Source organism: Tenebrio molitor, chromosome 5 (genome assembly GCF_963966145.1).
Source record: "Tenebrio molitor chromosome 5, icTenMoli1.1, whole genome shotgun sequence".
Lineage (NCBI taxonomy): Eukaryota > Metazoa > Arthropoda > Insecta > Coleoptera > Tenebrionidae > Tenebrio > Tenebrio molitor.
This window is the reverse complement of record NC_091050.1, coordinates 13,385,302-13,413,254: the sequence shown is the minus strand read 5'-3', so window position 1 is coordinate 13,413,254 and position 27,953 is coordinate 13,385,302. Positions and strand designations below refer to the sequence as shown.

Sequence of the window (27,953 nt, the reverse complement as noted above, 5' to 3'; positions counted from 1 at the left end):
TCATTTTTCTGGAGGGACGGCTGTCAAAAGTGTCGTAAATTATCGAACACTCGGTATAGTCGATCGGGGTTTGATAAATCACGAGTATCCCGGCCGGCTTTTCATCTAGAAAGAAAAATGCTGAGAGGGAACAACACGGACGCAAAATTCGTATTTTAATTAAAATAATTTGTCTTGATTTTCGTGAAATCTTGACAGCGGCGTTTCGGGGCAGTCGCGGGGCGGCGTCAATAACTTTTTTCCGCGGAAAGTTGGTGGAGTCGAAGCTGCAGAGTGCGTTACTCACCATCGCCGATTCCACTCAAGCTAATTAGATCCGAGATGATGTCGATAAGCTTTGCCCGTACAAGATAATGCTCAAGTGGTGGGGTGGTCCAATTCGATAGAAAAACCCATGTTACACAACTGAGCGTTTGTGAGTCGCTGTCAGGAAATGTTCGGATAGTTTAATCCTTTTGCGAGTGACTTGAAAGTTTTCCATTTCGCATTTAAAAATGTGAAATAATATGAGATTGAACCAGAAATGTTCAACTCATATGTTACGCAGCACATTTGCCATTTCCCGGTTCATAAATTGAAAACTTTTACGTTTGATTTGTAAATAAAAATGTTTTTTGTTTTTAAATTCTTCATGAAGGATCCCGTAAATACTCGTACAGTTCTCGCCATATATTTTTACAAATAACAGAGATTCTTAAATAAATATTTTTTATTCGGAATCGTATTGTAATTATGCACATTCCTAACCTTATACGAGGGCGGAAAGTTAACCATTCCTTTTTATCTTCACTTCCCTCTCTTGGTCAGTAATAGGCCACTTTCTGTCCTATTATAAGGTATAAGGTTATAGTGGCGTACTTACTGAAAGTCGAAAAACAGTAGAAATGAAATTGCATCAAATTAATTGTTTATTTGCTAAAAATGTAATGATTCCGAATAGTATACAAACCTCGGTGGAATGTGTTTCATTCCTGTCTCGAGCATTAGTTCACCTCGGCTACGCCTTGGTAAACTATCTTAGCGCTTCACAGGAATGAAACACTTCCCACCTCGATATGAAATCTACTATTACCCATATTTGCCAACCTATTTATGAATTCTGCAATTATGAACTAGCAATTTTTGCTAAAACACAAAACATAATTTATTTCCGGATCTACTCTAACTTATATTAGAGACAACGATATATTTCCGGCGCATCCGCCATTTGTGCAATTATGAACGGACCGTTTTTACGGTATTTCTTTTAGCTCCTCCATAATTAAAGCATTTATTTTAAATCCGGTGCAAAAATTATTTTTGCAATTAAAAACATTATTAATTTTGACGGTTGATGGCGCAGAGTTGGGCTTTTATTTGTATCTGCCAACATCAAATCCATAAAACACGACAGTCATGTTTCTATTAGCTCGTTAAACATATCTAGTTTTTTTGCCCTATTTTATAACACGCGATTTATTTTTAGGTTGACATGAACAAGTCTTCACGGACAGTTTTTAGCTCTTGTTTAAACGTCGATCAACAGAGACACTAAAATATTGATTACACTGTTATCCTGGGCCCTCATCATTTTTCCAATCATGATGTGACATTTTATGTTTAATTTATAAATTGGCAATTTTATATCGAATCCAACAGCTCTGATAATATCATATTTATTTGTGCCCATGTGACTGTCATCAAAGCGTTGCATTGGTTTCTTTTAGATGTGCCAGCACAAAATCCATCAAACTTTTTCGGTGGCTCCAGTTTTTTCTCTTTATTTTATAATATGCGATTATATTTTTAGGTTGTTGTGAAGAACTCTTCTCGCAGAGTTTATAGCTCTTATATAAATGTCAATCACCAAGGATAATAAAATATTTACTGCAACTGTGATCCTGGGCGCTCATAATTTTTTCCTTTATAAATTGACATGTTTGTTAATTCCATAAATCGTCAAGTTATATCTTTTTATAGATTATTCACGAAAAGGTTCTGAAAACACAATTTTTACATCAGGTTTACTAGTATAAATAAAAAGTTATTGAAATATTTATTTGAAAAATTTCCGGGGCATCTACTATATTTTCTCAACGATAATCTTAGTTTTCTTGGAAGTGTGCATTTTCTTTTTTATATTCTACACCAAGAAATGCATAATCTACAACTTTAAAATCTTCATAATTCGGCCAATACCAATTAATGTACTCGTAATATTCCTTCATAGTATACAGGGTGTTTTCGAAGTTGAGGCGTTCCTCTTAACATGTGATAGTATGCGTTGTTCTAAAGAGTTTTAGCCAAAATCACCTTAGTAAAATGTGTACGGCAATCAAGATACAATAAGTTAATTTTTTTGAAATTTTTGAAACCGGTCCTGCTCAAATTTGCGCTGATTTGTTAGAAATTAGAATTGTCTGTCAGAGTTGTCATCTAATTAGTCGGAATGGCTTTATCATTACGAAAATAATGAACTCACAGATATGTTGCTAATGTATGGGCAATGTTATCACGTTATCAGAATGCAGCTGCGGCGTCCACACAGTACGCACAGCGATTTCCAGAAAGACACCATCCTGGGCCACGTCAGTTATTAATCTAGTAGAGCAGAGAAATAGACAGGACCGGACTCAAAATTTTAGAAAACAGTAAAAATATACAATCAATTATCTCCGTTAATACAAACATTTTACTAAGAAGATTTAGGCTAAAATTCTTAATAATATCTCGTGTTACAAGGAACGCCTCAACTTCGAAAACACCCTGTATAAATATTCCCCATTGCATGCATTATTTTTGCAGTCATGGTTGGCACCCCAGCAGTAGGTTTTTTCTAGATTTGCCATCACAAAATTCATTAAACACATTCGGCAGCTTTCTTCTGGCTCGATAAAAAAAAGCAATACACTTTCTGGCTGCATCCAGTTTCTGCCGTTTATCTTACAAACACAAAATTTACACGTTTAATGTTAAAATAATAACAATACACCATTTTATTTTTAGATTGTTATTAAGATTTCACGCAAGACTTTTAGTTGTTATTTTAATTTAAATGTGTAATTAACACAGACATTGAAATATTTAGTCCAAATGTTATCCGGCACCTCCACCACTTCCCTAATTACGAGCTGACAGTTAATTTGCGATTTTCTTTGTAATGTTCTTGAAGGAAAACTTTGTGAAATACATTTTCGGATCTCTTTTAATTCTACAAATAACAAAGATGTTGAAATACTTATTACAAAGATTTCCCGGCGCATCCACCATTTTCGTAATCATAAAATCAATTTTCTCAGGATCGGCCACATACCTGCATATGTGACCTTTATTTTTATTTTACAAATAAAGAAATGTGTGTTATTTTTTGGCGCATCCACTTTCTTTCTGTTTATTTTATAAATTCTCAATTTTCATCTCAAAGCTGCCCCGCGCTTTCACTACATTTCCAATTATGAATTTATATTTTTTTTCAATTTGTAAATCGGAAAATTCCACTGTTTATTCGCGATTTTAAAGATGAAACCTCGTGAAACTGCGAAGCTTGTTATTCAGACGTCATTTAATTTCATAAATTCAATTAGACATTAAATATTCACCATTCACCAAAAATATGGAAACGTTGCCACAATTTTCCCGGCGCATCCACCATTATTACAACCATTTCTAATTTTGCCCAGAGCACAGGCATGCATACATACATCTTGCTTATTTCGCCATGGAGCATATTCCTTCTCTGTAAACTGTAATTTATAGATTTCGTCTAGATGACTTGGTTTAAAGTGTCTTAAGATTCGGGGAAAACAACTGAATCTTCGAGCTCTGAAGTTCACTGTATTGTAGTTTTTTTGACCGTAACTTACTTTAATGGCGTCGTAAACTGTAAATTCTTTGTATTGTGGCATTATTTAAGTCGATATTTGTTTCAATTAATTTTTTCGAGCAAATCCGCAGTCCCTCAATACTTTTCAAAGGCGATTTAACAAAAAGTTTGTTTCAATTTTTTCCAACGTATTTGAGGATGGCTCACGTATAATTATTAAAAATATTCCCAAAAGACCTTTGAACTTTTTTGGTAATTACTTGAAAGCATCTACTATTTAACTGTCATACGGAATGGCTTCCATTCATCCAAGACCGGCTTTTGGGCAAACTCAGTCAATAAATTGAGGTGTCTATCGCTTTCGATGAGCTTTCCTTCTGTTCCCCTCTCCGCAACCTCCAGAGGAGGTGGAGTTTTCGCGATTCGGATTTCCCACATCCGCTTTCACCTTAATTAAGACGTGAGGTAAACTGACCTGCATGAGCTTCATCGGGTAGGGGGCGGGGTACTCCTCGTCGATGTCCGTCTTGTAAACCGATCGGTTAAACAGGGGCGGCATGTCATTGACGTCCTTAATGTGGACAACCACGGTGGTATAGTTCTCATTCAAGCTGTCTGATGCGACCAGGGTTAGCTCGTACTACACATGCATCACACAACAGGACGTACACAACAAACACAATACAATGGTGGAAACAAAACAGCATTAATGCATACAGATAAAATCGCATTTAGCCGTGCTACTGGGTCGGTGCGGTCGAACGACCAAAAACAGAAGCCACCGAACGAGTCCGATCGATCATCGGGAAAAATCACCCCCTAACGGGACCGTCACGTTTCGTGATTCGGTTGTGCCCTTTTCGGCGTCACGCCAGACCACATTTTCATCAGGGCAAAGTTTCGCGCTGCGACATGCACACTCATTAGCTTTAACGAATGTCGCCCCCGCACGCTCGAAACTAGTTAGTTTCAGTTGCGGCCCGTTCGGCGGCTCCTTCGACGCACCGACACCCTCGGGCATGCAAGACGTGCTAGGGGTGACGATGGTGGTAGACAACGACAAGGCATGCGAGACACTCGCCCTCAGCACGCTCTTGGGCAAGTTCCTGTCGTCCTCCTCCGTTATCTGCGTCCTGTAGGTCGGTCTCTCGAACACCGGCGGATTGTCGTTCACGTCCTTGACGTGGATCACCACCGTCGTGTAGTTCTCTTTGAGGTTATCGGACGCGGCAAGCCGCAGCTCGTACTAGCGAAACGTAAGGATTTCAGTGGGATTTTGGAAAAATCCGGGACCTTCAGCCCCGCTTGCCGGATCGATCGCCGAACAGCTGCACACGTCGTTAACGATGTGTCATAGCGAACGACCCTCCACGCCCGAAACAATGCCGCCCATTGTGGCCCTGATTGGAACGTCTGATCCCGTCTTGTCCCGCGGGACGTACTAATCATGCGGCTCGTTCACCGCTCGGACGTAACTTAACAGTGAATCCCAGACGGAAGACAAAGCGTGCGCCGATACGGGACCGGATTTTCCGAAAACGGACGCCTTTTGTTGGGGGCAGATAAGCCCGAGGCGCGACGCCTCCCATATCAATCATGTCCGCTTCGTTACGCGTCGAGATCACAATTAAGCGGCGCGCGTATTCAGATCGCGGCCGCCGCCCCCGCCGCCGTCTTCTCCTCCTCCCGCCAACGAGAGCCGATCTCCACGTGATGCTTCGACGAAATCTAATTACGCCGACGAAAAACAATATCAAATGAGAACGCCGCGGATTCAATTTGTCCTTTCGACGTAATCCGCTGATGCACGTCGGCAGATATATTTTTAAAATTAAATTGATGTTTAATGTTACATGAAATTGTAAATAAAAAATATGTGCGTTGGGAGGCCGTTTCTGGAGTCAATGGGCTGTGCGTGGAGTGAGCAAAAGTCGTTTTGTTTGGGGACCGTCGCGTATTTTCTTTATTATTTATGTATGGGCGAATAAACATTCGCTCGAGACGAGAATAAAATCGGGACGCCATGTTTGGACGAACTGAAAAAACGGAAAACCGCGACGCCTTTAAATATTGATTGCGAGAATCGGCATGTAAATAATCGTCGCGAATACACATCGAGCACCACTTTACCATTGTCATAAAGGCAAGTTTTTGCCTCGCATTGTTATGACTCGACACACCCGATACTCTATTACCGACCGGGAAAGACTGTGCATGTTAAATTGTTCACTGGAGCTGAAGTTATCCGATAACCTGCAACGAGTGGTGTCGGATGGAAGATCGGGAACTCGGCGAAAAAATTAAAACGAACTTGGTCAGTCTTAAATTACTTAAATATCGCCTTTCGCAAATTGTACTCGTCTCGTTAAAAAGTAACGAAAACTTTATAATGAATCGAATTCGATTTAGGACCGGAAGGATTAATTGAGTTGCTGAAAATACGTGTTTGCAGTATCCCGGGGTAGTTAACAAAGACCGAAGTGCTGGAGCGAACCCCCCAACACCAACAGTCAAGGGACCAGGACTACCGATAAAAGAGCTTTGTAGATAATTTCTCAAATTATATTCCTACGAGCTTTCAAGAGATTATCTCGTTTAATGCAACTTTTTTATTTGTCCTCTTCGACATAAAAGACTCTTCGGATTCCTTCGCTTCAGTTTTTGAGGCGGGGGAGGGGCTAGAAAAGAAAACTCTCCACATTCGCGAGCGAAATCCGAATCTTGTCACAAAAAGCTGCACCATTTATACGTACAAGAGCTTTTCAAAATTTTACTAAATTCCATCAACCGTTTGAAAAGGAAACCAAAGAAATGTGATCATCACAGATCAAATAAAGTCTGAAGTAATGCCTTCAATTTAGATACACCAAAAGTAAAATAAAAAAGGATTTGTTTTTTGTCTTTTAAAAAAAGAAGAAATTTCTTGGCCTACTGTGGACAGAAAGTTTGTCCGTAATATTCAAAGTGCAGAAGTGCAGACGAGAAATTTGCTTACGTTAAAAGTGCAGCGAGATTCGTCGCAGATGCTTGGATAATGAGGTACAGAAGAATGCAAATGCAAAACCTTCACCAAAAGGTAGCATGTTATTCTACTTGTTCGTAGGATAACATATCAAGCAAGAAATAGAAAAGTACGATTTCTCACAAAGGACTGAAAGGAGCTTATCTAAAAGAAATCGATTCGAAACTATTTCGTTGACTAAATAAGTCTAGACTTAGGAAGACAATAGTACTGATAGCTAGTGTCACTTCGATGCGATTAGGGTGACGGAGGATTCCTCTGAGGGGGCGTATGTTAAAAAGGACGTCCCAACTGAATGCGTAAGGGGAGTTTTGGAATCCCGTTCCGGTTCCTGCGGAGAGAGTGAGCACCTCCATCAGCAATTTTGTACAAAAGTGGGGCAATTATACACAATTTGAGGATTTAACAGGGGTAGTTTTAGGACAAAAGGAAACGTAATTTGAATTTGATAGAATTTACCATCTCTGTCCATAATGGGGAGTGGAAATCGGTGCAAATATGTTTGGACATGGAAGAAGTGCTTCGAAATGGAGGTGTCCCTCGTAATAGGTTCCTTGTAAGGGCGACCCGAATTCAATTTTGATCAGAGCCGATTAGGCATTTCTCCAGCTAACCGATAAACGCAAGACGACCAATCGATTCGGTGCTTTATTTATTACGCAAGAAACATGCTGGGGAACGAGCGGAATCTCTTCTTTATGTCTACTCCATAACTTATAACGATAAAATCGACGTATCGAGAGACAACTTTTGAAGTAACAGATTAAAATGAATATCATGTCACTCTACGTACCAGATCTCGACCACCCCGATTATTACAATCGATTAATCTGGACAAAACAATAGAAGACACCCCCACCCTCAATCGATTGTCTCGCTCGCTCTCTCCCTCGTTTTTCTCGGGGACCTGGGGGTGGGTCCCTCGTCATATTATTAAATTTCTTTCGACATTTGCTGCATCGCCTCGGATTATCCAAAACGCTACTCATACATATTTATTATTTCGGCTCGAGCCGAGCTCCGAGCTCAAAATGAGAAAAACCCGTCAGTTTGACCGGATGAATTACACATCGTGGCCCCCGGTCCAAATTGTTTTTATGCAATAAACGCCACAGTTGCATCGGCGACAAAAAGAAGCGGGACGTCGAGTTAGGGGTGCGTCCCGCCCCCGACATCGCCGACAGATTCGTTTTAATTAAATGTCAGGCAGAGTCGGAGAGGGATTTATGCGGCGGTGCGAGGCTGCATTTTAAACGCACGGATTGCACCCGGAAGAGGTGAAAAAGATCGAAGACGAAAAATCGCCCGGAGTGCGGGGGCGGCTCCGGTGACACTCCGGGTTTTAACGGGGCTTGTTAGAGCTTCATTATTATTTTCTATCGGGGGACGGGGCCTCTCAGGCGCAATTTGGAGGAGTTAATTGAGGTTGAGCAAATTTCCGAGCTAAGAAAAATTAATGATCGCGCGACTTTGTGCGTGATTTATCGCGCGCCGTCTCGCTCCTTATTCGAGTTTGTTGTGCGTTTTCGGTTCGGGTAAACATGGCGTCTCGACGACATCTTCATCGAGTCCCACTCGAAGAACTGAATTATTAAAGACAACATGAAAGCTTCGCGCGTCAGATTCCGACAGATGTGGCCTAATTCGAGGATGCAAATCGCATTTTTTCCGGTCCCGGATCACCGGCAAACAGCAATTACCGATATGGACCCGTCACCGGAACCGATTTTACGATCCGGCAGGGCTTTATTTCACCCGAGATTATCGCGTCGGGGATTCACTTTGTACAGCGCGAACGCATTAATTGGGGTGTCTGTTTGTACTTACCCGTTTTCTAGTTTCATAATCCAACGCTCCGGCTACATAGATAGCACCAGTCATATTCTTGACGGCGAAAGCCCCACCTATGTTACCGCTTGTGATCTCGTATCGAATACGAGAGGCTGGAAACAAAACACGGGTTACATTACTTCAACATTTCCACACACAAGAGGTAAGCAAAGAGATTTCAGATACATTTCCGAGCTTTCAGCGTTACACGTCTGAGCCCGTGTTTGAGGAGGCTGCGTTAATTGATAATTTAAATAATGCCGGGCCCTGGGGCCCGCATCGTGACTCTAACGACGGTCCGCAAAAAATCCGCAGATATCCGGATCCGGGCGGATTATCCGGAGGCGCCCCGGGACACGTACACGCGATTGGTTTTAATGACAATCGTCAAATGCGCAGATTACCGGACACGGTTTTGTCAAACATACTCGACTGGGGAAACAGACGAGATTATCCAGATAGAGACGGAAGATGCAGGAGTTGCCTCCCGTCCACGCGAAAAGATGGTGGCAAAAATCGTTCTCCGGGAGACAAATTTACACAGATCTGTTTACTTTGTCTCGTAATTGTAATGGAGTCCCACAAAAAATCCAAAACCTTACCGCTACTTTCTGTCACATAATAAGGTCTGGATCGTTTTGTCGTCGACTTAATTTTTTACAAAATTCAAATGAAATACCAATATTAATATTTCAAAATTAAATGTTTTGAAAAGAAGGAAAAAGCGACTTCTGTTCTGGCACACTTTAAAATTTAAGAACATTAATTAAAAAACATATTGTATTGTTCAAGGAGCGTGTAATGGTGGTCATTTCGCACTGGGATGAGTGTGCAGTAATAAATAGCCTTTACACGCGAGTACGATACGCTACTTTTTCAACACACTTTATCGGTTTTATTATTAGAATTAATTGAGACCTTTTTTTTATAATGCATTTTAACTGTGAAGGTCTTCGTCTACACACAAAGTATTGACTGTGAAAAATAAACACCTTTGTAAACAACTGAAAATCATTTGTGGGAAATAATAATGATCTTTGTAAACAAGTGCGACTCCGCAAAGTAAACATAAATTTTCATCAATTCTTTCAGCACATTCTGACATAATTAAAAACAAACCTAAAATCAAAGTATTTACATCCAAAAAAATTAATCCATGTAAATCCACAAATCGACAGAAAAAAATTCATCACATAATTGGAGGCGATTAAAGAGCTCTACACCCTTCGTGGGGAGGAATTCAGTAAAAATTTTTATCTCAAATGTTAATCAACAAAATGGCAATTTAACTAATGACCAACATGGTGGATGCGCCGGTTAATCTATGAATAAAATTCGTTGATATTTTTGTTTGCCTGACCAGATAGATGAAAACTAAATTGTGCTCGATGAATCAACAATTCAACAATTTTCTAGTTTTAATTTTAATTAGAAATTAAATAGAGAAAAAAATTGCAACCACAAATCTCAGAGGTTGTCTATAGTCTGTTTCAATTCTAAATTTCCACGTTAAAAATACAACCGGCAACACTGTTTGGTGAAAATGCGTCAGGTTGTTATGAGGTTATCATTTTCTGTCTGCAATTTCCGTTTTTACAAGTCAAGATTTTAGAATAAAGAAAAAGAACGAAAACCTTGTTTAATGAGCATTTTTCATTTTAGCGTCAACTAAATTACCTTGTTTTCAAATCATGTTTATAAAATAATTATACTGCCAACTTTGGTTATAACAATTCCCAACTGAGAAAGATTTTTATTTTGCCAACGTAATTCAACAGGTAATGGAAATTTAGAATTGAAACAAACTATAGTTGCATAATAAATAATGAGTTCTTATAAAAATTTCTCCATTCTAAAAAGAACGCATAACGCAGAGTTGTCTTTTTTTAAATAGAAAATAGTTATTTTTTGCATATAGTAATGATTAATGAAAGTGGCACTTTTTTACACGCAAAAATCGTAGTGAAAGTAGCACTTTTTTACACGAAAAATCGTAGTGAAAGTAGTACTTTTTTGCATAATTTTATTCCATCTCCTTGGAGAAGATTGTCAAAGCATACCAATTTTTTTTTTTTTGTAATTTTTAATAAATCCTTTTAGACCAAATTTCTCAACTTACATCGATATATGCAAAAAAAAATAGTGTGTACAACACGTTATGAAAGTTTCTTTTTTTCACCTATTTGCTTAATCTGCAAATTCGTGGAAAAAAGTATGACTTTCATAACTAGTTGTACAAATAACTATTGTACAACTAGTTATGAAAGTCATACTTTTTTTCACGAATTTGCAGATTGATTAACGAGGGCGAGTGCTACTTTCACTACGATTTTGCGTCTAAAAAAGTGCCACTTTCATTACGATATGCAAAAAATAGTTATTTATTTAACGAGTTCGTGTGTAATTTGGGCTTTTTTTGGCATGAGTGGGCCAGTTTAAAACTCGAGTGAAACGAGAGTTTTAAAAGTCCACGAGTGCCAAAAAAGCGCAAATTACACAAGAATGAGTTGAATACAACGTTTTTTTGTTCGACGAGCCCCTTAAAGGCTCCAAATCGCTTAAAACCTTTAAAATTAGCTTGACGTTTCGTTTTGACAAGTTGTCAAATTCATCAAAATCTGTTCACACAGGAGAAAATTCTCAAATTCTGACAGTGTCGAACAAAAAAAGAAATTATTGCCGTCTACGATCTTGGATTGTTTATTTTTTTTTTAATCTAACTTTTCGGTTACGCATCTAAAATGATCTCGTAAACATAGAACGGAAAAAAAAACAATGAAAATTCAAACAATGCTATTTCTCGACGAGTTACCTAAATTATTAATATTCTTAGTTAGAAAAAAAGTTGAGTTGTTTGAGCTTCGAACCATTTATTTACCTCCATCATCGTGCATTTGAAAAACAAGTACCGCGAAGGTGCTCTGTTATTGTGAGGATTCGTTGGGGCGAATAAGGTGTTGATAAACAGTTTTTTTACTTGTCAGTCTACGTTTCCATATCGGACACAGTAAATGGTGAACTGTCTTGATACGTCGGAATTTTTGTAACTAAATGAAAATGACGACGACAACTTTATTATGTAGATGATCACCCAGATACGTGCCTAGATCGTGCCGTTTCTCGAATCGAAATTGGCGTTTTTGTTTCAAGTTTAGACATTTGTTGCCGCTGGCACCGAATTATCACGACGAAATGCAAATCCCCAATTCGCAACTCGGATTAGAACGACTCCGACTAGGTTAGGCCTCCGAATTTTGCGGAGTTAGTTGAATAGTTGGGGGTGCGCGCGTCTCCTTGCCGAATCGACTGAATGGCAAAATCCACCCTGATCCGTATACTTGTCTTCGGCTTAGGCGAATAACCCTTGCCCTAATCCTGCGCCTCTAATGACGTCCGCGGAAATTGACCCGGGGGACGGCATCGCCGCCACATTCTCCGTGACAAGACATAAAATTCGTTAGCCTCTTGTCGGCGACAATATTTCTCTCCTAACCCGTCGACCGTATTTACAAGATATCGCAACACGACCGAAAAGGGCTTTGAATTCGAAATTTTCGCGAACCGACTTCCGTCGGTCGCCATGCATTATTCAGGAGTTCGGTGTGTGACTTTCAGGAGTTGCGTGCCTGGTGTACGTCCAGGAGTTGATTTGTCGGATCGACCCGAATTCGTCATTTTAATCCCGGTCCAGACGCTCGCAGGGATTATTGTCCCCGAAATCAACCGCAAGTCGATGGCTCGCCCCCGGGAATATTTCTTTAAATAAACCAACGCCATTAAAAGGAGTTTAGAGGGTTTTACGAGGCCGTAAACGCGAATTACTATCATATTGTGATATTTATTCGCGTAAGTACTCGACTTCTTATCGTCGGTCCTCCACCGGATTCCACTCCTGCAGCCGTAAAAAGACAAGACCTACTGGTGATTTATCACTCGAGATGGGGAAAAAATGGCCGATAACGAGGGTGATGGATCGTGAGTTGATTCGCACCTGATCGCGGTTGCCGTCCCGACCCTCCAAACCTAATTAATAATTAATAACGAACCCAATTCACCGTCCTGAATTATTGAAAATCACTTTTGTGCGCTAATGTTGTTCCAGAACATGTAAATTTCGCTCCGGACCGTTTAATATTCGATTCCGGGACCGAACCAATACCGCGCTAGATAAATAATAATTAAATCCTCGCCAGAACACTTGCAGCGCGGACATTTTCCAATTATTCAACTCGTCGAACGGCCGTCGCAAAAATGGTGGACGCGCCGGGATAATCACGATAATTGCCCGGCACAATCTCGTTATCCTTTAATACCCGCCCTGTTGCGTCGTAATTATTATTATATTTAGGGGGCGACGTGATTTACGGACGTGACGGGGTTGTTAGCGAGCCCGAGTCGAGATGTAGAAATGATTGATGTCGGCCAAGTCGAAGAACCGACTACGGTTTATTTTCACGCCGGCCGGAGAGGGTCGTCGAAACGTCTCCATTACCGCGATCGTTCCTTGTAAATAATGATCGATCGCTCTGTCTCCAGTTAACAAGCCTCACCTACCGCCGTAATAGTTGTCCAGTTTGTTACGCGACGGCAGGGCTGGGGTTTTACGACCTCCGAGCCGGACCGCCTGAGTTATGGCAATTGAAAGTTGAGGTGGAGGTTGGAAATTTGAATTGCATGCGGGTCCCGACGGTGACGTTTATCCTGGTGCAATCTGTTTCCTTTATTCGGGCGGTTTCTCCGCCGCCGTCGATAACGCGTATCCCCGGCGGACGCCCATCCAAATATTGACCGCATCCGGCGCTGCTCGACATCTCCGAACGAAAAACAATTTGCGCTTTCAACTCTGCTAATTTTCTTCGCACAATTTCTTCATTATCTTTGGGGTTTTTCTTTGGTCACGACACGATCAGCAACATGTTCCATCATCTCGAATGCAAATCCCGGACCGGTGCACTTCGACGCTAACAAACGAACTTTGATAACGCCGAGCAAGCGTTATTTCGCGTAATTACAACAACAATTGCGGAACCAGATGTGATTTAGTCGACGCAACGCCCACACCCCCGCATAAACCCCTTCTCTAATCCGGCAAAGTGGCATTCGAACAACCGCCAATTATAAGCCTTGACGTTTCGGACCGGTCTAGCGAGGGCGAAAATATTAGCAATTAAAACAACGGGCCGTTTCGTGCAATTAATTGGCGCCAAGCGACAACCCCCGGAAATAAATAACCGATGTCTTGGCAGCCGTTAAAAGGGGAGGATTTGTATCCGGTTGATGTTCTATTCTCACTTTATACACTCCGGTTTTATGGGCGCTCCCTCGTAAAAGAAACCATCGTTAATGATATTTTTTGCGAGCCATTAACTGTATTTTTTTTGTTTATGGTGTTCCCGATGGGACGAAAAACAAGTCGTAAGTGGCGGTGCAACCCTCGAATATTACGACTTAATATCGCCACCTGGAGGAGGTTGATTCTCGCGGAACGATCATCCCCTCGGGTTGTTCCACCCTCGATCGAGAGCCCGGTGCCGTGCACTTGTTGCCACGTATCTCTTCCTATCGGGGGCGGTTTTGTCGGGTAATTAATGGAGTGCAGAGACAAATTCGTGGGCCGACAACCTAATAATTAATTCAGGGGCCGACTAATTCGGTTTGACTGACGACCGATTAACTGCAACCGACCTACCCCTAACCCGGGGGGTGCACGCGGCGACCTGTTTTTTTACCGAGTCATACATGAGTAATGAACCAGGCGAGGCTTACGAGCTACGAGCGCACCTCTCTGCTCGCCGCGAGATCCGATTAACCTCTTATTTGGGGAAGCGAGCTCGTCGAGACGAGATTGCTCGCGAAAATTGCCGAAATAAGGCAACCAGCGAGAGGGCGGCTGCCAAAGAAAAAACTAAATTGGGCGAGGAGTGCGCCAGTACGAACCTGAAGTCCGTCAGAGGGCCCCGAGACGTTGCCGTTTAAACTACAAATCACTAATCAGGAAAACTTTACCAATTTGTTGTCGGTGGCCGACGACTTGCTCCACCCCTGTACAAATGTCCAGGTCGAGGTGTACTGTTATAGAAAAAGCTGACAAAGAGTTTTCAGCATCACATCAGAGCTTTGAGAAACTTAAATCTATATGTACATCTAAATAAAATTCGATGCCTGTCTGTCTGTCTGGTTCTAGGTTTGGCTCCAGTTAACACAAAAACGAATGGATCGATTTTCTCCAAAAAAAATTTGTTGGAAAGCAAATTTTTCTGATCGTGTTCTGCACTCTGTTTCATCACGATATGACGTCACGGATCTGCACAGTACTGGCAAATCAGGGCCCTCTATATGGCGGTGTAATGAGCTCGCCTCTTTTATTTCAGTTCTTACTTTGCAACACTGAACGTCAGAAGTTATTTTTTTAATGAAATGTTTAACTTGATATTGACGTTGTCGCATTCCTTACTATGCGTGAGCAGAGCCGCAGGCAAAAGTTAGCGTTACAATAAGCAAGCAGGGAAGGATTGAAGCTTTCTGCAAGTTCGCTTTGTTGGATGAGGTGTAATTTATTTTCTTGGCGCAACACCTGCTCTCTCAACAGGATGCAGCTGACTAGCACCGTGCGCGGCACGTGGGCCTACACTTCCGTGCGTCGTAAGAGTACGGGCGGCTGCCAAAATCGTGACAAATTAATTCGGTGTAGTGGGAAAGCGTTCGTGGATTTAGCATTTCGACGCAGTCATCTCCTCGTGTACATCGCAAGCTCTCCGTACAGTACAGCTTTCCAATTATCCTGCGCTTATTTTCACACGTCTGGGTGTAATCCGGCGGAAAGTCGACGTTTCGAGGGTGGAAACGCGGCGACCTAACCGATCGTGAAAAAGCGTAAGTTTAGGTGTGCAATAATTAATGCACGTCGAGCTGCAGCCGGAGCCGAGTTTCCGGGCAATTAAGCGACCGTCCCCATGAAATATGCATCTTGCCAAAAAGTCGACGCGTCACACGTGCCCGCAAAGCCGCCATCGTCGCCTTGGCACAGAGATCAAGGGATGAATTCATTACGCCGAAGCGTCTAATTAGAGGGTCACGGAACTAAATTGAATTTCTAATGCGGTGAGACGTTACAGCGTCAGCTTTCAAAATCTTTAAAAATTCACCGAAGCCACCTTAATTAACGGAAATTAAAAACGGGGGCTTTGCGACGCTAACGACACGGCCGGGGCGCGACGCACCCTTCCGGTGGCGGCGGCGATAGTTGCCTTTGTGTACGGTGCACTTATTAAATTCCACATGCCGTATTACTTTCTGGGAAAAGAAAGGCCGCCTCGTCGTCACGTCCGCGTGATATTACACACGCTGACCTCTCGGTATTAATTCCGCCCCGGGACCGTTTTCATAGAAAGTAGTGTTTAGTTAACGGTCGGCACTAAGAGGGAGAGGGTTTTCGTATTGCGGCCGTTGTACGCGATAAAAACCGAACTGTTTCCGAACTATTTGGCGCAGTCGGGCCAATAAAAAAAGATCGCCGCCGAAAAACAGCCGGGGGAGGCGGTTTTTCTGGTGGGATGAGCGAGCTGGATTTTCGACGTCGAGGACGCCGCCATCAATCGCGAGCCGTGCAGACATGCGAAGGCGGCGGCATTATCACATGTCGGAATTATCGATCGGGATCGGCGGCACAATTTATACAAAACGTTCTTCGGGAACAAATTGTACACGAGCCGAGGCGGTGATTTGATAAGCACGTCGGCTTAGGGAGTTTCGGTTTTTAGCGGACGGAGCCGCCTCCGTCTGGAGGTATGAGCCAGGCTTGGAAGTTTCCAGGCCCAAAGTTGGATTTTAAACGTATCCCACGCAAGCGGTCCCCTCTGGATTTATGGAAATTATCCGGCTAGAGTTGTATTATTTAAATTGGCAATAATACGGTTATATATACACCGGGCGGTCCCCTGCGGATACGTCGTCTGGCGTACCATTTATTTCAATTCCACGGAAATATTGATGGACGGAGCTTTCAAACAATAAGAGCTTTCCTTTCAGAAAAAACAAAACTTATTTCTTTTGATGGCGGGTCCGGGGATATTAGCCGACATATAGATAGGTAGGGTACGGAACGAAAACATGTGATTACTTTCCGGCTTACTGAGTTACAATTCTAATAAAAGGAAAAGGGCTCCGAATTATGAGAGAATTAATTCGCATTATTGGATTCCACGTAAAAAATGTTTGTTGTCGTCGTCGTTAGCACGAACCTTCGGGATTTTTGTTCAGCGATGCCTGAATCACGACCGATAATAAACGGGAACGGGATTTATGCTCCGGCGCATAAATCCGGCCATATTCTTTTGATTAATTAAACTCCACTCGGAGCTCGTGCGAAGAACGTTCGCGATTCGCAAACGACGTCTCGACGCAAGAACTCGACCCCGCTCCCGGATCACGGGCAAATTAGTTTGTCCGGACAAAACCTCCGAGAATTTAGTGTTGCGGTCCGGCCGCCGCTACATCACCGCCGACGACAATAAAAGAAAATCCCGTCCATCGTTCCGCTTGCATCGCGCGTTGTAAGTCTGCCGAAGAATAGAAACGTCTTGTCGTGGACGCGTGGCGGCGTAAATCCAGATTTGTCGCGGCTTCGCGACCGGGCACGTCCGCCACCCTCGTGACAGCCGCCAAGCGATTTATGACCGGTGCCGGGGGCCGAATCGATGGCCCCAATAACGCGCCGGTTTTACGGGAGGCCGCGGCCTGGACCCGCTTTATTTGCGTCTTCATCGGATTGATTCTCCTGTTGCGAACCCGCTCGTCGACGAGGGCTGCGCACGGCGAAACGTCATCAAGCCGAGGTATTTATCGACACGAAGGGTCGGTATTACGTTAATAATTTGTCGGGACCAGCGGCGCTCCTAATTCCGTTTGTCAACAAAACAACTCCCGGATCTCGGTTATGAGAACACACTTAATTGGGGGACTGGCGCAGATTTGGGGGCTTTATCGCACGGCTCTTGTCTTCCTGGCACATATTACGCGGGTAATGACGCTTTTTGGCCTCGTTTATGGAGTTTTTCTTTATGGCACGGGCCGAGCCCCCACGCCTAGCCCGTCCACTTATGCCGTATCAGTGACATACGCACGCTGGCGCCACCTCTGGGGAAGCGACCCACATAGACTCGTCCTGCTGGGATTTTTTTTTGAGCGAATTCGAGCCGCGTTCCACTAAGTTGTTTATTAAAAACGATCCGGGGATCAGCCCCGAACCCGGTATTATTAAAACTGCCGCACAAGCTTGGCTTTATTAAAACAGAAAACACAACTCATCAGTATTTAAAGTTCTTTGTGTTTTCGGGACGGAAAAAAACTTGAAAGGCAACCGCCAGCGATCAAATTATTCACAAAAGTAGAAATCCCCCAATTAACAGCCGTGTTATTAATATTTCTATTATTTCAATTTGGCAGCTTGTGATAAAACAAAGCGATCCCGTCTCGCAGTGTTATTAAAGCGCCGCCGGGGGCGGTCGCAAATGAAGAGATTTGCATTCCGAATTCCGGGGTGTCCACCGATCGTGGGATTGTTTGCATACTTTTCCCGATCCTCGGTTCGCATAAACGCATCGTGGATTTTCATCGAGACGCCATCTTGCCGCAACGAATTAAATCGGACGATGTGTCTGACGCGTTAAAAACGCCCAGTTAGCGCAAAGACGAGAAGAGGGTTCGAGCTCGTGTTAATTAATTAAAATTTAATTAAGGTAATGCATTTGACGTTTTTTATTGTTTCGCAACGCTCTCGTTATAAATTTTAAAGTCCGATTGCGACGTAAAGAAACTGGAAATATCCTCTTACGATACGCTTTTATATTTCTGTCGTCAAAACATCAATTCAGCAGTTTACGCGAACACTAAAATTTCTAATTGAAACCGGCGACGAATGTTGCAACTCGCTCAGGCCTCAGATCCGATCCGAACAGCCCGCACGCAGGGATACGTCAAGTCGCAACTGGGGGCAGGTGCTCCGGGGGGTCGCCGCCATAAAACAACCGGAAACCTCGCAAACACCAACTTTTTTGCCCGTTTTGTTGTTTCGTCGACCGGTCCTTAAATCATAGTGGGCGAGTTAATTTTTTGCCAAAGGTCAGAATGACAGTTTTGTTAGACTTTTTCCATTCCACTCCTGTGACTCGTTTCGGTCACGCATGCTAATCTCGCACACGCAATTTTTTAGCGTTTTCGACGTTCGCACGGACCGCCGATATATCTTCTCGGACACGGTTCCCAGAATTCGGGAATTATTAAAACAGGGCCATGACCGAACTCGTAACGCCACACTTTCCACCCACGATTCAAATCAGATCATTTTCTGCTCGCAACAACATCTCTTTTGTGTCAAGGTTGTTTGGATGGCATAGAGCACGAAAGCCGCAGTCGTTTCGAAAGTTGCAAGTTTTTTTTTCGAGAATTCATCTTTCTTGGTGATTAAAATCCGTCGGGATTGGTCGTAATTTGTGTTGCTACATTGTGCGGGCAATAAATTTTTGATCGTCGGGCGTTGACGTCCCTTGGTGTTCCGGGTCGGGCAGATTTATAACTGTTTTTGGTGCGTCTTGCGCCAATATTGGCCGAGATCACAATAAAGAGTTCCGAGTGGCGCCCCTTAAAAAAGCATTAAAGCGCCGTGAAACGCAGTCACTTTAAAATTGCGACACACATCACTCTAAAGCTCTCGTATAAAGAATGTAACAAAGCGATTAAGTGAAGTGTCTTTTATTCGCCGTTTTTACGACGCATCAACGTAATGGTTCAAATCCAACACTTGCTAAAACAACGTTCCAGTTTACGGGATTAAATTTTTTAAACGTCGAGAGTCGATCGAGCGTCGCCCGCCGACGATTCCCACCGATAACTTTCCCAATAAATAGGGGAGTTGCACATCGAAATCAAGTTCGCGGCACGTCCGCCCAACTCCAAAGAGTTGGTAAATTTGAGCACGTGTTCTGCTAGGAGATCTCGTGTCGAGCATCACAAGATGTTCTCGTTTCTCGGGTCGTCGTGAAAAATTTCCATCAACGGACGAAACGGAGATGTGTCACAGGCACCGAAATAAAAAAGGGATTATTGTAATTCTGTCACTGATCGATTCGGGGAAAAGTTTCGAGCCTGCTGCGCCAATAAACCAAATTATCCATTTGACAGGGTGAGCAAGCGAGCAGTAAACAACGCACAGACTCTTCGACGGAATTTTTCTAATTGAATCGGGGGCGGATTACGACTTTTCTGCCAAAATACGCGGAGGTCTGTCACACACGCGGGAAAAATCCATAAGAGGGGGTGCAGTTTTTCAATTTGGGTCGCCATTCGAAACAATTTTTGCTCCGGATGCGCCCTCAAAGGGAATTAAAAACTGGAAATTTGGCCTCACGTCCCCGGAGCCCGAAAGCGATCCAGCTTAACAGTCCGATGTTCGACCAATTCAACGCGGGAATCTACTTTTCAACAGGTTAAAAGTGCACAAAATGGAACTCGACGCGGCACTTGTTTAGCTCCACTCATTTAATTTCGAATATTCTCTTTATTAATCGAATTAGACCCTGCACTTGAAGCCCCGAGGGGCTGGGACGCCTTAAAAAACTAAACTCTTCAACTCAACAGACCCTCTGATGACTATTATATCCAATTTTAACTTTCAGAATTCAATTTAACTGAATCGAATTTTCTCCTTTTGCAATTTTGTAGACCTAAAAGCTCGCTCTTTTTTGTAGCGGTAAGCACAAAAAAAAACTAACAATACACAAGTAATTAGTACACGTAGAAACGGTCGCGTCGAGATTAAACAATGAAGCCAAAAAAATATATTTCAATTGTCTTCGAAACAAATTGTTGGAGCGACTTTGGTTGAAATTTGAAAGGGGAATGTCAGATGTACGACGAATGGACAAAAATAGAAACTCCATTTAAATTTGAGAAAAAAAAACCTTTGGTAAATAACAAGAGCTGCGTCAAAATACTCGGAGGGTTGAATAAAAAGAAACCCACAGAGATTACTTAGAAGTTCGGAGTGAGGCGAAATTACGTCTCGACTAAGTTATATTAAGAAATACTTGTTGGTTGCAAGATTGACGTTTCTAGGAATGCCGAGAGAAAACTTTGATGTGCACTTCAATTACTCATTACACGGCGTTGCAGGAAATACTGCTGGAAAAATGTGCGTGGAATTTTTCTCGTTTGCGGTCGTAATTAATAGTTTATGTGAGACTTTTGTCGTGGCCTCTCAGTAATAGATCGTCCTTTGCTCGGTTACAATTCGCATAAATTATTAAATTGGTCGAGAGATGTCCGGATGCTTCCTAAAAATTTCATTACCTTTCTAAACCAAAAATTAAATTAGACTTCACTCACTCAGTTTTGGTAGTTCGTTAAGCGAATGAAGGGTGGAAATTTGTCCGTGTAGCTTTTAGTTGCTGAAAGTGAAGCTCATAACTAAATGTATTTAAACGTGAAGAAAAATTGGGGCAACATCATGATAATTGCGTCTTAGTTTTTAGATAAATATTTCAAAGTTTATTATATTTCTTTAGATAGTGTCGAAACATATTTAAAAAAGTGTCTTACATAGTTACGTAGTTACACGTAGCTGCAACATATAATAAAAGGCAAAATTTGTATGTAGATGTAGATGTAGATGTATGTATCTGTTGTACGCTTATAACTAAAGAATTTATAAACAGATTTTGATGAGGTCTTCAGTAATAGTTAGAATATTTCTTTAACTTAAATTTTAACACACAAAAAAATTCTCCACGTTCGACGAGGGCTAAGTAATAAGTTAATAACGAAAAGATGCATTTTTTCATTAATACCTAAACCTTTAAGTTAAATACTTTCCAAATTTTTAGTTTAATTCAATCTACAGACAGATCTATTGGTATAAAACGCACAAGAAAATTATTTTTTAAAGTTAAAATGTCCTGAAAGCTACATTTACTATCCAGTTTCAGAGACAACAGTTATAGCCGGTCTGATGTGTCACAACATTTAATTTAAACCCACTTTTAATCGATTCATTTCCAAATGTTCAGAAAAAAAATATTGTGCGTTCGAAGTATCTCAAGGCTGCGTACGTTGTCCCCCTTTATTCGCCATTTTTCGTTCGACACTGGCAACAATTTCCCCATTTGTGATCCGAGTTCTTCGAATTTTGTCGGTTTGTGTACCTCGCGCTGGGAGTCACTTTTGATGAATCGCGCAATTTATCCGAAATTCACCTTCGCTCAGCCGCCCCCCATGAATCTCGCCCTCATATATGCGCGCACCTCGATCGGGCCCCATAAATTCGAATATTTACCTCTTCTGCGAGCATCACCGTAATGGCTACGTTACGTTTTACGACAACTTAATGTGCACGCCGCTGCCGAAATTGAATTCGGTCCCGCGTCCCACGCCGCACCCCTAATAATTGTCTCCGGCATCGTCTGCGAAATCCTGAAATATCGCCCCCACGGCCGCGGCCCACCCTAGAATTAGTCGACGCGCAGCACTATTTTTTACGACGTGTCCCGGCCGGATCGACGCGGTCTCCTTTTATTTCCCGATTTATTCCGGACGACCGGTCCGGAATTTTAATTTTTTCTCGGCCGGAAGAGGTGGCGGCGTCTAAATCACGCGTTTAATATCGGTGAGGTCCCGTTTAAAAATTTACGGCTTCGGGGTACCTGCGCCCGAAATTTATGCCCCCTCGGTACAAGCCGCAATGTGTTAATGCAACTGGAGAGGAATTTTCGTATTGCTTAATGAAAATGAACCGGAATTAAGCGTCGCGAGGCCGTAAAGCACAGAGAGGTAACGAGGCCGGAAACGAGGGGCTCTCGCCTGGGAATTAGGGAGGGATTTCGGGCTACGGCCCGGAATTTTACAATCGAAGCGGAGATGGGGCCTCGCGACGTTAATTGTCGACGAGATGTTTTGTTCTAATATGATTATGATGTATGAAAGGCGGCTGATAAACAATTATTTATTCATCCGGAGCGTTCCGGACGCGCCGCCCCCAGGGATACAAGGGCACAGCTGCGTGCCAATAACATTAACAAACAGGGCGGTTACCTAAAAAAATTGCCACAAAAAAACAAAATCACACCAAATTTGTTTTCAGCTTCTTTCGTATACATAAATAATTCAAGTCGTCCTGAAATGTTTCGTACATTATTAATTGATTAATTACGTTCGCAAATTTACGTTCGTAAAGTGGATTAAAGTAAGTAAAGTAAGAGCCTTTATTGAAGTATCCTAAATGTTATCAGATTCTCCTGGCGCATCCACCATATTCACTTTCCAACTTGGCAAGTACAAAAATTGTTTCCCCATTAAAACTCCTTTCGAAATTTCTTGCGAAATTCTTTAAAACTTTCCAAATAAAAACTTGCATTCATCAAGCCTTGCCGAGGAACTAGCAAAAAATTAACCACCCCAGGATCCCGGTCGAATCCCTGCGCCAACATTTCATAAATATTTATTTCTGGTTTAGACAAACGTAACGCTTTGATCTTTCTTGAAAAGATTCCACTTCTTTGGCTCGCTATAATTAGAAACAGAAATCGGAAATGTTTAAATTTTCCCAGAACTTCCATAAAATATTGTCCACAGATCCGATCTAGATAAGGACGACATTTAAATTTCCGGATCTTCGCGACTCACGCAATCCGAGAAACAATTTTTCGAATTCATAAGCTCGAACGTTATCTCTCCTCGAAAAAATACCCTCACCAATTTATTGCGGTAGTAATTTTTATCAAACATCCATCTCGAAGAGTTGCGGGATTTCTTTACCCTCGACCGCGATTTTATCGTCGTTATCGGTTTCTTATTTGTTAAATTCTTAGCTAGGGCCGGTATATTCATTCATGCGAGCTTTTCTCCTAGACGGAGAACTATTCCAGCCCGGCGCCTCTACCATTTTTCTCTTGTGTCTACCAAATAGGAGCTCGTTGTGTATTTTTCATTAAACTTCCTCGCAAACCGACCTTCCAGACATCCCTTAACTTTAAAATAATATACCAAGTGAAAATAAAAAGCGTCGATGATTTAGCGCCCCCGAACGGTCTTCGCTAGCATTCTGAAGTTAAATAATAGCCCGCAGTACTATCTCGTCTTAGAATTTCACAGCCACCGATATAAATGGAACGGAAACGGCGACTGCCATTTCGCCGCCCCCGACGCACCGCACTCACAAATCCAACGTAAATAAACTCCGACTTACATTCATCGTGATCTTTGGCGGTGACGGTGAGAACGGTATGCTGGATGTCCTCGTTCTCGTCCACTTCCGCTTCGTAGAGGGCCTTGTCGAAGTAGGGAGGATTATCATTTTTGTCGGCGATTCCGATCCGGATGAACTTGGTCACTGGAAAAGAAGCACGAATTAGTTGAAAGCTCGTGTCAGTCGAAAGCTCGCGTGTTAATCGACAACTGGAATTAGGGGCGATTTGTGCCGATTGAATATGAATTTTTAAAGGGGCGGTATCGACGCGAGCGTGTCCGACGGTTGTGAATAATGCACAATTAGGTCCGCGCCGGGAGTATTGGCAAAGTGACAACGACACCCGCCGGGGTTCGTTCGCTGTCGATTGTGTCGTATCGCGGACGAACACCGCCTGTTCATCCACAGTTCACTTCGCATCGAGGAAAATTTTTCAATAAGGACCAAGTGCCACCGAAGATATAAAACGTTAAAACAGCAGCGGAGCAGTCGGCTCGAAAAATAGAATTTGTGAAAAGCGCAGTTTAATATTCATGGAACACCGAAAAACGCAAAGTGAACAAACGAGAACATGCCTGGGGGTGTCCTGGCATGATAATAATAGAAAGTAATCAACAAATAAAGATAAAAGGCCGACATAATGTTCAATTAACTAGAAACTGGTAATGGAATCTCCACATTAATTTTTCAACAAAAATAAAAATACACTAATTTACTCCCAACTCTGCACATTCAGATCAGATTTATACAATAAAGGATCGTTGCCATCTATTCTAGAAAGTGTTCTAAACTTTTGATTTTGTGCTTGAAAATGAGAGCTTTTGAGATTTTCTTCTAAAACCACACGACTTTGTAAATTTTACACTAGTGGGTGGACGGATATTAATGGCTCCGTGGATAAAAGTAACAATTTAATATTTCATTCTTGTAAAAATGCTACTGTTCAATTTGGAGACGACAAAATTAAAGCGTCCATAGAAAAGAAATTACATTGTAATAGCAATGAAAAATATGTCTCAGTAAAAAGAAACTGAAGAACGCACCCTAACGAATTTTAAATGCAGCCAGTAATACATTATTCAGTTATAACTTGATACTTTTATTTACTATGAAATCTGGACACCTCTGGCATTATTGACAATTCTTATTTGTATAATTCTGAGATATTTTTTGTTAATTAAAATGTGTTCCAATGATCGATATGATATTGATATATGGCGTGTCAGTTTCTTAATTTAAAAAAAAAAAGTCAATTACTGCCATTTAAAAATTTTTCTAATTGAGACTTTTGTGAGGGATGTCAAACCATACAAAAGTTTTAAATACTTAATTCATGTTATTGAATCAATGAATGAAAAACGTATTACTGGCTGCATTTAAGGTTCGTCAGGGTCGGAAAGTGATTGTATCGGCTTTGATTAAAAAAAATGCAAATGAACTTATAATAGCGGATCGAGGAAAATATTGAAAATTAATTTAAAAAATGATGCTGTAAAAATCTTTAACGGAAACGACGTGATGATTTTTGGCTTTCCTTGGCGTTGAATTTTATTATTTGCTCAAAATCATTACTCGAGTTCAAACGGATAACAAATTATTTGTGATTAAGAGAAAATCCGTGCTAAACTTATGAAACAGAAATTACGAAGTGAAACAGTATCGGTTTAGCTCCAGACAAAATAAAAATCAGTGAAAGAGAAATTGATTCTTTATTCGAGACGTTCGAAAAATCCTTAGACTTTACCATCGACCAGACTGCAAATAACTTTTATTTTCTGTGAAAATATCCAGCTTCGAGACATTCATTAAGACTAACGAGAACCGTTCCAGAAAAGCATAATGGTAGCAGTTGATCAAAAAAATAACTGAGAATAAGATCTGGACTAGACGTTAGAGCTAGGCTAAAGAAATTTATCTCGTGTGATGTGACAGTTTTCACATCAGTACTAAAATGGATCGAAATGAATAAACACTAATTTAAGACAATGCCAACATGCTGGATATTGCGATATCGTTCATCTTGATTAAATAGTTTAAGAGGATTTCTACTTCCAACACAATTTTCTGCAATTCTGACAATATCGTACTTCATATTAACCGCAAACTGAGACCGTAATATAGAAATCTGAATTTTAATTAAAAACTTCAAAGGTTTGAATTTAAAAAGACAGTTTTTCGGGTCGTGAGATTTGCACTTTTCAAGGATTCGTATTTAATATCGAAGACAATGACGCAAGAAGAAAAACGAAATCTCGAATATGTCTGCTAAATTAATTATAAATAATTCATGAAAGAAGCGAACCGATAACTATTGATTAATTCACAGAACTTAATGGTACAAACAGGACAAAGAGTAATATCGAGAAAAAGATCCTTAGGGGAACGAAGAGTGTTGAGTAAAGTCTTTCAATTAATCACTTGAAAGATGGAAGTGTTTTTAAAAGCTAATTGAACTCCATCTCTTCTCGATATTTTAAGGCCATAAAATCACAATCTCATTTACAGATGTTGCAATTGTTGGTTGAAATAAAATTACTGTTATCCATTGATTAGTCAGTTGGAAATGTAATATTAGAGCCACGAGCCTTGAGTGTAGTTAATTTGAAGATATTTTAATTTGAGCCAAGCGAAGAATTATCTTAATTAAATTTAACCAGAACGGGTTCTAGGGTTTAGAACGGCTCTAGTTTAATTAAAATATGCTCTTTCTTTGCGAAAGTAATAGAAAATTAAAAAATCAGTAAAATTTCAGAATTCCTGGTTGGATTAAGTTAAATCTTGGTTGCAGGATGTTGCATCAAATTCCTTCTAATACTTTTCCAACATTTTTTGCGCTAGATGCATCCAATTTGGGTCGAAGCAGTTTCCTTCGGTTTTCAAACAGTTTCTAATTTAGAGGTTTATTTTGCACCTATCACATCCTGCAATTTCTTTGATAACACAACAGCCGTTGCCTTTCCAACTTTCAATAGATGCAATCATCTGTTGGTGCGCTCAGAAATATCTGCTTTCGGAAAGGGGAAACAGCGTAAATACGTAGGAAGAAAAACCGAAATAACAGAAAAACCATCTAACAATTCCAGATCTTTGCGTTTCATAAACACGCGATAAAAAGCAGATTTATTCGGTTCGGCCCGAAAAAATATGTATCAGAAGTCGTGAAATAATTTTTTCGGTATTTATCTGTTTATCTAAAAGGCGTCTCCGATGGTGCGTGTCCGTCGATCATAAATAGCACAGCGAAAAATCCATCGACACCGACACCCCTGCGTGTCGTATCGCCCTTTTCCACCGAACACCGCCTGTTTGTACACACTTCACTTCGCGACATATCAAATATTTCAATAAGTGCCGAACGAGACGGAGTCGATTTTTGTTCGCCGCCGCCACTACATCACACCTCTCGCGAAACGGAAGAAGTCGAAGCGGGCGACGTAATTTATATGAGAAAATAACGGCCGCCGACGGATAAGAGACGATTTTCATAAATCCAGCGAAAGCGCCTCGAATGAATTCGACCGAGCTATTAAGCATTGAAGGGCGGTTAACCAAATATAAATTCGGTTTGATTGAATTTCCACAATTGTCGACACGAAGACAATGGCATAATGGAGCAGACCGCGTTCGAATTAAAAGCTTCTATTAATTTCGTTACGAACTAGGTTCATGATCGGAATGAATGGGGGCGGCGCTTTTTCACATTTTTGCGGCCTTCAGATGTCCCACCCCTTCCGCGACCGAGCTAATCTCGAGGGTCATTAATCATGTCGAACACGCTCCCTTGGCGGATCAAAAATAAGAAACATCGTCGCCACTTTATTAAATTAGGTCCGCCACCGTTAATGTTTTAATTTTCGAGTAAAAGGGGTACCGCAACCTCCTATCGATTCCCACTTCGCGTAAACATTTCCCCAAAAAGCACACCGGATTTTTCTCCTAGTTTGCTGCCTGCACCCGGAAAAACGTATAAACCGCTCCGGAGAATTCCGGCCAAATTTTCAATTAGTCGACTCTCGAAAAGCGACACCCTTCAAAACAATTCTCTTTAAAAAGTAGCCGCATCG

At 41.6% G+C, this 27,953-nt stretch overlaps 1 protein-coding gene across 14 annotated transcripts in view; it reads right to left on the bottom strand.

The window, feature by feature from the left end:
- The window catches only part of CadN (Cadherin-N), a 224,392-nt gene that overhangs the window by 29,610 nt on the left and 166,829 nt on the right, over nt 1-27,953 (bottom strand). For 7 of the 14 annotated variants that reach the window (XM_069048249.1, XM_069048253.1, XM_069048248.1 and 4 more), the window contains exons 11-13: nt 23,890-24,033; nt 8,652-8,767; nt 4,278-4,442 (exon numbers count right to left, since the gene is read on the bottom strand). In XM_069048249.1, the coding sequence (XP_068904350.1) occupies nt 4,278-4,442; nt 8,652-8,767; nt 23,890-24,033 (425 nt within the window). Of the gene's footprint in view, nt 1-4,277; nt 4,443-4,883; nt 5,049-8,651; nt 8,768-23,889; nt 24,034-27,953 lie in introns of all 14 variants that reach the window. The other 7 variants (XM_069048246.1, XM_069048250.1, XM_069048247.1 and 4 more) reach the window with 1 other exon arrangement.